General features: G+C 43.5%; 1 protein-coding gene across 1 annotated transcript in view; it reads left to right on the forward strand.

Annotated features, from left to right (window-relative positions):
- The window catches only part of DNHD1 (dynein heavy chain domain 1), a 74,236-nt gene extending 61,885 nt beyond the window's left edge, over positions 1 to 12,351 (forward strand). Inside the window, exons 31-42 of the mRNA XM_075197629.1 lie at positions 250 to 649; positions 729 to 884; positions 2,275 to 2,484; positions 2,560 to 2,738; positions 4,485 to 5,384; positions 5,462 to 5,597; positions 6,689 to 6,760; positions 7,823 to 8,027; positions 8,567 to 8,658; positions 9,063 to 9,215; positions 9,635 to 10,608; positions 11,979 to 12,351. Of these exons, the coding sequence (XP_075053730.1) occupies positions 250 to 649; positions 729 to 884; positions 2,275 to 2,484; positions 2,560 to 2,738; positions 4,485 to 5,384; positions 5,462 to 5,597; positions 6,689 to 6,760; positions 7,823 to 8,027; positions 8,567 to 8,658; positions 9,063 to 9,215; positions 9,635 to 10,608; positions 11,979 to 12,317 (3,816 nt within the window). The 3' untranslated portion in view covers positions 12,318 to 12,351. The remainder of the gene's footprint in view (positions 1 to 249; positions 650 to 728; positions 885 to 2,274; positions 2,485 to 2,559; positions 2,739 to 4,484; positions 5,385 to 5,461; positions 5,598 to 6,688; positions 6,761 to 7,822; positions 8,028 to 8,566; positions 8,659 to 9,062; positions 9,216 to 9,634; positions 10,609 to 11,978) is intronic.
- Positions 12,352 to 12,588: the final 237 nt, after the last annotated feature.

Below are 12,588 nucleotides of genomic sequence, written 5' to 3' on the forward strand. Positions count from 1 at the left end.
TTACGGCACATCTACTTATCTACCTGTTATATATAGAAGCACATTCTGCTCTTGGAAATTGTCACTGTTCATTCTGTGCAACCTTTCGTGGGATTGCAAGTCTGTCAGGATATATATCTGATATCTGCTGCGATGCCCTAGTTAGAAATTAAGAGGATACTTTAATATGCGGATTTCAATGAAAAATGTTTTTGATAAAGAGGCCCCTTGGTCTTGTTTCTCAGAAATCCCCTTAATGTTGCCTTCTAGACTCTACACCAGCGTCTCCTGTCTGTCCATACTGACGCGCTGCTAATATCTGCCTCCATTACCTACCTTGGCTGCCTTCCATGGTCTCGTTGTATGGTATTGTTGGATAAGTGGCAATCTCTATGCCAAGGGGCTGAGGTTTCTCTGGATACAGATGATGTAAGAGAAGCTGTAGAGTCTCCCAGCAGAGACTGGAATGGACCAGGGCATTTGCTGGAGATCCTTATCACTCATGCAGAGCGGATGGAGTGGCATAGGCAAAGTCTTCCAGTGAATACAGAGGCTCAGACTCGCGCTGCTCTATTCCGAGCCAGCGGCCACTATTCATTATACAGACCGACCCTGATCCTGGACCCTGACCTCATGGCAGAGAAGATGCTGTGGGCTCTGCTGGAGAGAGGTGAGTGGAAACTCCTCAGCAATAACGTGTTTGTGTGTAGAGAGATGACAGGTTTAATTTCCTCCATCCCTCTCTACAGGAACAGTAGCACCCACCGGTCTTTCTGAGATGCACAATATTGAAACCCAGCGAGATAGTGCCCAGCAGAGAGCATTGAAGGTCCACCAGGAGCTGCATGTGATTGATGCATCTGAGATGGCATTCAGTCAGAGCCTGTCAGCTGCAGCTAGAGAAGGTGAGAGAGACATGGGTCTTCTAAGAGAGCGAGCTGCGGGCTTTATAACTAGGTAGAAATGCAATTTATTCCACATCTTGTAAGATAAAGTGCCTCCAAATTACCTGTAGAAGCAATAAACCGAAACGCGTCTGTGTTGCCTGTAGAAGGAGTAATCCGAAACGCGTGACTCTGTGACTCATTGATATGCTTTTTCCTATCCAACTTGCATAAGCGCGCTTACTATATTAATTAAGGTGTTAAACATAACCTTAACCTGTGTAGGCGGGGGTAATCATGTGAAATGTTCCGCTTCATTGCAAAAAATAGAAGCACTCATGCTTAATCAGCATTTTAGCATAAATCATAACTACTTCCATCAGCCAGTGCAAATTTGCGCCAGATTAAGCACATGACACGAAAACAAGGCTTTTATATGTACATAAATGAGCCTTATTTTATAAACAACCTTCAATGCCCTCTATCATCATCATCATCATCACTTATTTATATAGTGCCACTAATTCAGCAGCGCTGTACAGAGAACTCACTCACATTACTCCCTGCCCCATTGGGGCTTACAGTCTAAATTCCCTAACACACACACAAACTAGGGTTAATTTTGTTAGCAGCCAATTAATCTACCAGTATATTTTCTGGAGTGTGGGAGGAAACCGGAGCACCCGGAGGAAACCCACACAAACACGGGGCGAACATACAAACGCCACACAGATAAGACCATGGTCGGGAATTGAACTCATGACCCCAGTGCTGTAAGGCAGAAGTGCTAACCACTAAGCCACCGTGCTGCTCTATAAACTTGACAGCTGAACAGATTATCTTAGACCCTTTACCTTCATTATACTGGTACATAAGGAAGACAATGATCCTTAACTTGCCCCATTCCATACATATAGACCATGTGGGTTTTGTTTCTGGCCATGAGGCATGACAATCCACAACCTTGACCTGTTTCAGAGGTTATTCAGTGAAGGGTACATTATTTTTTGTATAGTGGTCTTTTAGACACTTTGGAGTTTTCGTTTATGGTGACCAGGGTTATTTCCCAAATCTTTTTAATTAAGGGGCTAAAGAAGGCATTTGCCCTAGGCAATCAGTAAAGGAGATCATTACGATTCCTATGAGTGGCCCTAAAATAGCTTCTCAGACCTATGATCTCCCAAATAGTCAAAAAACTCATATTTTGAAAGGAGGAGAGATGTAGTATCCACTTCCCATTGGTTTGCTTGTTCATAGTGAACATAAGATTACCTGTGTAATAAACGATATTACTTTAACTTCAAACCCATTTTTTGTCCTTTAGTGCTCTTGTTCACTATGTTTCGGACGTGCTTAAGAGGGACTTACCTATCTAACATGTATTTTTCCCAATTTCTATCTGTATTTCTAGGTGCATGGGTTCTTATTACAAATGTGGAAAAGAATTTATCTTGCATGAATATTATACATTCACTGCATTCCCAGTTTGATCTAACAAAGTCCTCACAGAGCCAGAGGCCATCACACCATGGAGATGTCACTTTAACACAGGAGAATGACAGGTCTATGTCCTTCCACTTGTACTTCAGCACTCACCTGTCACTAAGCGCTTTTGTAGAAGGTAAGTAACCTGCTATGCAGAAGGAACAATGTACAGTGTAACCAGCTTGTGACCCTGAATTAACAAATGTTTCAGAAGTTGGGCCGTCTGTCTTAAAATATGTAAATGTAATGGATGCGAGCCTTGGTCCTGCTGGGCTGGAAGAAGAGCTGGTTCAGGAGATTCTGGTATTTAAGGATCGACGATTGCAGGAAGAGAGGAGGAGAATGTGTGGGAGCACTCTACAACTGAAGGAGGATATACAGAGAGCTCAGGTGAGGGATGTAAAATAAACGCGATCAAGAAGCACTTTGTAATACATACACAGGATCAGAAGATAAGAGTCTCTTCTATAGCTGAGATACCTCCTGAAACTTTGGAGGCACAGATCAGTAGTAGAAGGTAGAAGTCAGCACAGGAACATGAGCTGTGATACCTCCTGATACCTAGGAGGCACAGATCAGTGGTAAAAGGTAGAAGTTGGTACAGGAACATGAGCTGAGGTACCTCTTGATATCTAGGAGGCACCGATCAGTAGTAGAAGGTAGAAGTCAGCACAGGAACATGAGCTGAGGTACCTCTGATACCTAGGAGGCACAGATCAGTAGTAGAAGGTAGAAGTCAGCAGAGGAACATGAGCTGAGATACGTTCTGATACCTAGGAGGCACAGATCAGTGGTAGAAGGTAGAAGTTGGTACAGGAACATGAGCTGAGATATGTTCTGATACCTAGGAGGCACAGATCAGTGGTAGAAGGTAGAAGTTGGTACAGGAACATGAGCTGAGATACCTCCTGATACCTAGGAGGCACAGATCAGTAATAGAAGGTAGAAGTCAGCACAGGAACATGAGCTGAGATACGTTCTGATACCTAGGAGGCACAGATCAGTGGTAGAAGATAGAAGTTGGTACAGGAACATGAGCTGAGATACCTCCTGATACCTAGGAGGCACAGATCAGTAATAGAAGGTAGAAGTCAGCACAGGAACATGAGATAAGGTACCTCTGATACCTAGGAGGCTCAGATCAGTAATAGAAGGTAGAAGTTAGCACAGGAACATGAGCTGAGATGCCTCCTGATATCTAGAAGGCACAGATCAATAGTAGAAGGTAGAAGTTGATACATGAACATGAGCTGAGATACATTTGATACCTAGGAGGCACAGGTCATTAGTAGAAGGTAGAAGCTGGTACAGGAATATGAGATGAGGTACCTCTGATACCTAGTAGGCACAGATCAATAGTGTGACAAAGGGCAAGTGCAGAATCCTTCATGCTGATGTGCTCCTCGGTCTGTGCAAGTGCTCCTATATTTCTGCAAAAGCATCTGTGGTTACAGAGTGCGGAGTGAGGCCATTTCTGGTGCACCAATTTTTTTTGGAGCGGTGCAGAAAGGAGAATTTAATTAGGACAGTGCACAATTGAGAATTAGTATAATGCAATATTGAAGTGAGGTTAAATGGTGCAGGGGGCATTCCATGCTGTGTGTGAAGGGGCACACCGCCATTTCCACTCCGCAAATGAAGCTTGATATTTGTTCAAGCTCAGAGCTAGTGGAGATTCTATGCTAAAGGGACGCGATATGTGCCTTCCTGTTGTACATTGTAGCTGCACTTTTCCCAGGGATAGTGACACATGTAATAGGTACAGACCCCATATCCCTCTCTCTGAATAATTGAAGCCAGAAATGAGCCAGAAGCTAGCAATATTTTAGTATTAAAACTGAGAAGTGTAGTTTAATTACAGGTGTTGCTGGAGGTTGGACTGTGGATGTGATGTTATCATTTTTGCACAGAGCGCCTCCAGAGATTTTTCTACCTAGACGCTGTTACAGATAATGCATACAAATCTCTGCCAGGTTCTTGTGGTGGCCATACACTCCTAAGGAGAAACACCGGCCCTGACGTTTGATTTTAAATTGTGTGTGATTGTTATTTTTTTATCCATTATATGCAGTTTATGTAGCACTAAAAAACCAGATAAAAGTTTAGTACATAACATAGCGCTTTCCTACATAACAGGACACATTACTGGATTATATCTCCTCGGACACAAGTCCCCTACTTCAGAACAATGACTTCCTAAACAGAATGTCTTTATATGAGGAGACGCTGCATTTCCTGGAGGAATCCTTGTGTAATGTGGAGATCTTGCAGCAGAGGACTCTGGAAAACATGGCCCCATATGTATCTGCAGCTCAACAGTGTCTCTTTCTGTACTCCAGACTGCAAGAAGTGTCCAGACTATCTCCACAATATCACTTTCCTGCAGGATCCATCTTAGACTGGGCTCGCCGTGCTCTGCACACTCATACAGAGATGGGCCTTCAAGTGGAAAAGGTCCTGAGCCGCGCAATCCTAAGTCATGTGCTCCCAAGTCTTACAGAAGAGCATCGCCAGATTCTACGGGTGCTGATGGCAGTCGGACAGTCTCCTGCTTTGGAGTGGTTTTCGTTCTTGGGACTTTTACATAAATCAGTTCAAGATACTTCATCCTCCTGCATTCAAAGACCTCAGTGGGTGGGCTGCCAAGCCTGGGAAGAACTGGGACGGTTAGAGAAGCTGTCTGCCTTCCGTGGTATCCGGTCCTCCCTGAGTGGACAGGCCAGGCAGTGGCAGGAATACTTCAGTCTCCGCTCCACCGTGATTGGACCTGTGCCCTGCTCTAACTTTTCTAATCTAACGCTCTTCCAGACAGCCATCTTGTGGCGTATCCTGAAGCCTCAGCAACTAGGCCTGGTGCTAACTCACTTCACCTCATGCATTTTGGGGCCAGAACCTACAGACAGGTGGAAGGAAGAGGCAGATATTATGACTTTACATTCACCTGTCCTGTTCCTGCTTCCACAAGCAGGACAATCTCCACCAGCTTATTATCCCATGTATCATGTTCTACACATGGCTCGGAAGAAGAGCAAGGAGGTAAATGATAAAACACAAGGTCTACTATCCATCTCTGAATGTGCCTACGTGTTTCCCTATATGTCTATCCTTTTCAGGTGAAGGTCATTACTTGGAAAGAGTCCATCTCTGAGACAGACGTAAGAGACACATTGGTCACAAGCCAGCAAGAGGGATATTGGCTTCTGTTGAACTGGCACCCAAAGCTGGCTGATGTGCTGAAGAATGGAGTAGGTACGAGATTGGTGCTTCCCTGAGATAATTAAACCAATGAGATAATCCTGATGAATTAAGTTCATAATGTCAATGTAAAGCTCTGACCTTATGAACGGTGCATATGATCTATTGGGAATTCTTAAACTAATGTTTTTTTTTAAAAAACTATTCAAATACTAGACACTCACAGTATTCCATTAGCCATACAGCGTGTTGGGATTGGATGAAGTGTGTATACAAAGTGTGGATGAGATTCAGTGAGTATGCACTGTGTGGTATATGTGCTGAGATTCAGTAGTTATGTAGCGTGCATGTTGAGGTGCAGTGTGTGGTATGCAGGATGAGATGTAGAGAATTTGCAATGTGTATGAGATGTAGGGCCTGATTCATTAAGGAACTTAAATTAAGAAGTTTCTTATTTAAGTCTCCTGGACAAAACCATGTTACAATGCAAGGGGTGAAAATGAGTTTTCTGTTTTGCACATAAGTTAAATACTGCCTGTTTTTTCATGTAGCACACAAATATCAACTTTAAATGTCAGTGTACAAATAAGCTATCAAGTATTTGTGTGCTACATGAAAAAACAGTCAGTATTTAACTTATGTGCAAAACAGAAAACTAATTTTCACCCCTTGCATTGTAACATGGTTTTGTCCAGGAGACTGAAATAAGAAACTTCTTAATTTAAGTTCCTTAATGAATCAGGCTCATGGTGTGTAGGGTGAGATGCGGTGTAGGATGAGATGAGTGTGTAGGATGAGATGAGTGTGTAGGATGAGATGAGTGTGTAGGATGAGATGCGGTGTGTAGGAAGAGATGCGGTGTGTAGGATGAGATGAGTGTCTAGGAAGAGATGCAGTGTAGGATGAGATGCGGTGTAGGATGAGATGAGTGTGTAGGATGAGATGAGTGTGTAGGAAGAGATGCGGTGTGTAGGATGAGATGAGTGTCTAGGAAGAGATGCGGTGTAGGATGAGATGCGGTGTAGGATGAGATGTGGTGTGTAGGATAAGATGAGTGTGTAGGAAGAGATGCAGTGAGAGGTATGTATGATGGTGTCATAGAGTACATGTTCTTCTGACTTTCACTCCCCTTCTATTTGTCTTAGACCCTGCAACGGTGAATCCAGAATTTCATCTCTATATAATAGTTCAAGAGGAGACATTTGACACAGTCCCAGGTACTACAAATACCACAGCACTATGCAAAAATATATTGAGGCAGGATTTCCAGGAAGGGGGTGTACTTTGCACTTTTTCACAAGAGAACTAGTGTTGTGTCCTGTACTGGAAAAATCTAAAAATCACATTATATTGCAGCATATCTTCCTATAGATGACAGGGATTCCGAGCACCTTTTAGCCTGTGAGCTTTAGGGCAAGACTGGCGCCTTACTGAGGTGTTCCAGGGTGGATTCTCCAGACCAGAGTTGGCATCGGGGGAGATTCCAGGATCTTTTCAGGCAAGCTTTTTTGCCATAGGGCTGACCTTTTATCATGGGGAGAAGATTGTGACCTACATTTATATTGTAGAAATAAAATACTATTACACTGGTGGTCTAATGGTGGTATGGGATTCCCAGCGGTATGAGGGGCTGCTTTCTATTCCCGAGTGCAGACAATGCCGGATACCCTCGCAGCAGTTGTGGGCATGGATCGTATGATGGCTGGAGTTAGAGCCCGGCAGAGTGTTGGCTGTAGCATTCTGATTCCTAGAAAGTTGTTTGGAGGGCAACAATGCCAGGGGCTCTCTTGATAGCGGCCGAGTCAGAGCTCTGAGACTAGGAAGCCTCAAGGGGTCTATCTCACTATAATCTGGCTTTTGGAGTTGTCACTAGTCCCAGGTGACTAAGTCTGTTTTTTGTGAGAGATTTAATGATAAAATTTCCCAGCCCAGAGTTAGTGGTGCCCGGGTGACAGAGAATCGAGACCCATTCCCCACCCACACCAACCTGCTCTGGCTACCACTGAAGTAAATGTAACAGTGAGATGCTTGATCCAGGTTTATTCTTGATCCAGGTTTATCCTCATGTCAGATAAGGGATCAACATGATTGTTTTGGAAGTGTCAGACAGCTGGTTCATCCTTTGTGTCCTCTCATTCTCTGTTTCGTCCATCCCCCATATTCCACATCTTCCCACATGCTCTGTATCCCACATCCTCTATATCCTACAGTAATGCTCACTGAAATATTCTTTTCACCCTCTGGAATGACCTCTGAGCCGGTGCCCCTCTCTCTTGCAGTTTGTGTGAGACGAACATCTCGGCCTGCACCCTGCATGCTCCGCTCCAACGTCCGCAATGTTCTGCTGCAGAGCTGCCTGGAGGCTGCGGAGAAAGTGGGAACGAAGTTGCAGAACACACTCTCGTTGAAGTTACTGATCCTGCATAGTATCCTGCTCCTCAGACAGGAATACAGCGGTTACATACAAGAAAGTACTTACTCCTGGTGAGTTCATGTATAGCGGATCCTACAGATCCCAACCACCCTTTTTTCCTGAAGACGGAATGAGTGAGGTCTACCCTGATACAGAACATCCAAAATACTACTGGGTACTTCTTATCCATGAGCCTCAGCTCAGCTCACTCCTTTAACACTGGATTTAGGGAACACAGATAGAAAGGGAGTAAAGTAACTGGATTTAGGGGAACTGACAGGAAGGGAGTAATGTTACTGGATTTAGGGGACACTGACAGGAAGGGAGCAATGTTACTGGATTTAGGGGAACTGACAGGAAGGGAGTAATGTTACTGGATTTAGGGGACACCGACAGGAAAGGAGTAATGTTACTGGATTTAGGACACTGACAAGAAGGGAGTAACGTTGCTGGATTTAGGGGACACTGACAGGATGGGAGTAATGTTGCTGGATTTAGGGGAACTGACAGGAAGGGAGTAATGTTACTGGATTGAAGGGACACTGACAGGAAGGGAGTAATGTTACTGGATTTAGGGGACACTGACAGGATGTTACCTTCTCTATAACAGGAGTGACGAGGATCTGGCACTCGCCCTGCACGCCCTGGAGAGGGTGATGTCAGTGTCTCATGACTGGGAGGAGGGTCTGTTATATCTTACAGGTAATTAAATTATCCACAGCACGTCTCATGTTTGATAGTTTACTTTTCTGATCATTTGTTTCTCTCATCTGGATCGGAGTCCTGACAGGTGTGAATGTGTAATGCAATCAGTAATAATTATCTGGTACTATGATAACACTTCTCCTAGGCAAGTCTGACACTCAGACCCCAACTAAAATACAGCTTATGCCAAGTAGACACATTCACAATGAACTGTTCCTTTCATTATTTATTTCTTGATTTTAACCATGTGTTATAGACTTGGGAAGAGTTCTAATCTCTGCAGCTGCTGCTATCAGGATCCACCACTTCCACCGATTACTGTTATACAATTACTTTGTCTTGTTCTTTGCAGAATTGATTCTATCAGTATGAACTCCCCATCTCACAATATTTCCTTGTAGGTGTTGTTATATATGGAGGTCACATTTTGGAAGACGGCGATGCCCAAAGTGTTACAGCAGTTGTTCAGCAGTGTCTACAAGACTCCCCACGTCCCCAGGGAAGCCGAGGACTCTCAAACTTGCTGTCATCTTTGGTAGTGTGCAGCCCAACCGGTATGTTACAATTCACCACATTTACCTGTTCAGGACATGTAGACGGTTAAGAGTCGTCCTACCCGGCAAACACTGCTCAGAACTTCTCAGATTTGGAAGCTTTACCATTGAAGAAACCATCCAGGCCTAGACTAGCAATCTGGCATTTACCAGAAGGGCTAGTGTGCCAGAGTGTGTTTGTGGGACCCATCTGGGTACCAAAGCTTTTCTATAAGTGAGCTGCTTAGCCACAGTGAGCCTCCCTGCAGACCATAGTTCTAGTTCCAGGGTAGTCTGCACCATAATGTGTTTAGAACATGCTCATACGTCCATTAATCTTACAATGTGTCTACAAATCATCACATAAGGTGGTAAATCATGAAATGCTCCATAAGAACACAGTCGTGTCTAGATTTACATGTTCTCTCTTGGTGTCTTAGGTTCCTGGATGGACAGTGTTCAGTGGGCCTTGCAGAAAATATCGTCTATTCGGGATCCAGCAGCTCTAGGTTTGAGTGAAGGTCTACAGAACACAACCATTGAGGTTTATGGTCAGAAAATTCTGTCCAACCTGCTCCTTACTCAAGACATTTGGACCTCAGAGATCAATAAAGAAGTTAATTTCAGATTCTCTAGTCAAGGGGACCAGAATGAATATCTACAATGTGCCACACCAGATTATGAAGATTTCCAGAAGAGAAGTTCTTCTTCTAGTCCAGGGATAGGAATAAGTGAAAACACATTGAGCCAGTGTTTGGCCCTCTTGGTGGAGCTGAGAAATGTAACACAGCAGAGGGACTTAGAAATCAAAGATGGCCTGCAGGAAGATCAACATCTGGCCCAGCCAGAAAGACGTGATATTCTTACTACGGATTGTCTTAAAGAGGACACAAGTCAGAATGTAGAAGAGCAAAAGGCCACAACTGTTGAGAGACAGAAAGGAGCAGATGCCACCAAAAAGCCTAAGAGATCAACAAGAACACAAGATGTAATGGATGGACACTCCCAAAAATTACCAACATTGAAGAAGCATCAACCCTCGCTAAGTTTCCTACTAGAAGAGTGGGATCTATTGTGTGGGCTGATCAAGCAGGCCATTCAAGAGTTAAAAGATATAGGATCTCCCTGCCATTGTTGGAGGTGTCAGGAGATAAGGAAGACGCTATCTGAGGGTTATGTGCCAACGTCTTGGAATGTCTACTCATTGTCTTTCCCTGTCTCTCCATTGGCCTGGGTCCAAGGGCTCCAAGTCCGTGTCAAGCTTCTGTCCACTTATATTTCCGAATCATCTCCCTTCAATATAACATACAACCTGAGCGTATTCCGGCATCCCACCAGACTCCTCCACAGCCTACTGCAGGAAAGAGGACTGAAAGATCATAAAGAGGTGGAGATGTACTCTCTACATCTGCAGGTACCAGTCACAGAATAGTGTAAGGGGTGGAGCATTTGTACAACAAGGGGTCAGTCTCCCATCATTGCCTTGAGGAGTGATCATTTTATTTCTGTACGGTGTTAATTCTGTTATAGGCATCTGGGAATTTATATTATTAGTGTCCTCTTTAAAAGACCGACATGACTGTTTTTAATATGCTTTGGGTTATGCATCAGAGACTACCTTACTGTCCAAACATCGACACAACTCGTGCACACACATATATTATACACACACAATAAAATATAATAAACCAAGGCCAAATACAAATGACCACTTAGAGCATGTAAATACTGGTAATATTTAAGATATGAATTAACAGCTCCCTGAGTATCCAGATTTGCTGGAATCCTGAAACCTACCAAATAATTATAATATATATAAACCTACTACTATAATTATAAGAGAATGTAGTGAAGTATATGCACATAATGGAGATAACCTATCAGTGGGAACCAACATACAACATATCTGAATGGTAATGATGACCTGCTTTGAAGGATTTCTTAGCAGACATGAGAGAACAAGAAGTGAACGGCTGGAAATAGATAAGTAAATAGAAACTAAGGTTTAATAAAAAAAAAAAAAATCTATTTGCCCGAACTCCATTGTTGGAGCCAATTCCCGAAGTAGATCTCCGCCCCGCAGCCCTGGTCTTCCCTCCAGCAAAACAAACAAGGACCACTTGTTATAGCCTCTTTGTACTGCGCGCAGTACAGAGTGTTTATTATTAAACCTATGTATGCTAGACCTTGTAATGTCACAACACCTGGGGAGCCGCACATTGGCAGATCTGGCCTAAAACAGTCTCTGTACCCTCTGAATAAATAAATTCTATGTATATTTATCATAAGAAACTTTTGCTGCGCAGAGTGGTAATCACAAGCGCGTACTGCAAGCGACAGTAATCCATTTTAATAGCGTAGTTGCCTCTTCATTGCTGACACCATACACGTGTCCTGACATTGTGAAATAGGCACCAAAGACAATTATATACATTATATTTCTATATAACAGACTCACAACAAGGCACCCATAGGGGTAACAATCTGCAAATACAATAAAATAATAAAAAATACCAAAGTTTCTCACAATTCAGACATACAAAATAGCTCAAAACGTGATTGCAAATGTTCTTTCTTTGCATGTTACACAGGATTTATACGGAGGGTCACACTATCATAAAGAAAGAACAGGATTTTTTTTGGGGTTCATATTGGGATTTTTGTGGATGAGATCCCCAGAGCAGATGGCTGCATGTCATTGTTTGTGTCAGACATCCTCGAAACTTGTTTTTATCTATATATGTTTTTTGACTATCTTTTCTTATCTTTGCTTTTGATTGGCAGGTATCAGACAGAACAGCGCCTCCTGAGGGCCATGTGGGAATTGCAGTGACTGGAATACATTTGAAGCACGCCCTCTGGGACACTAGACAGGCATTACTACAAGAGACTCTATCCCCCAAGCTCTGCACCCTTCCAGTGGTGTCCATCTCGGCTGTGCCAGACGAGGCCATGTGCCGGCGCCCTGTCACCTCTCATTATCTCTGCCCTGTGTATTCATTTGAGGCCCCTGAGGGCCACTCTCAGCATCAGGTGCCACCAGTATTGTTCTTACCACTTCCCACTAATATCCCCCCTTCTGTGTGGAGCCAGCGCAGAGTGCATGCTGTCAGTCTACTCTGACATCAGAGATTAAACTGTGCCTGAAATAAAACATTTTCTGCACTTTGTTTTCTGAATTAATTTCATACTACACCAGCAGTCTATCTATATATATCTCTATAAGGTGGTTAGAAAAGAGACATGTCCCAGATAAGATTCTTCAGTACATATTTGCAGGGCCATTTTTTCAGTAAGAGATCGGAACAGAGCAGGAAATTGTCCCGGATGATGCAGAGAATGAGATCTCTACGGATAAGGTAAATGTCCTGGATGATGCAGCAGAAAGATCTCT

The sequence above is a fragment of the Mixophyes fleayi genome, chromosome 2, assembly GCF_038048845.1.
Source record: "Mixophyes fleayi isolate aMixFle1 chromosome 2, aMixFle1.hap1, whole genome shotgun sequence".
NCBI classification, from domain to species: domain Eukaryota; kingdom Metazoa; phylum Chordata; class Amphibia; order Anura; family Limnodynastidae; genus Mixophyes; species Mixophyes fleayi.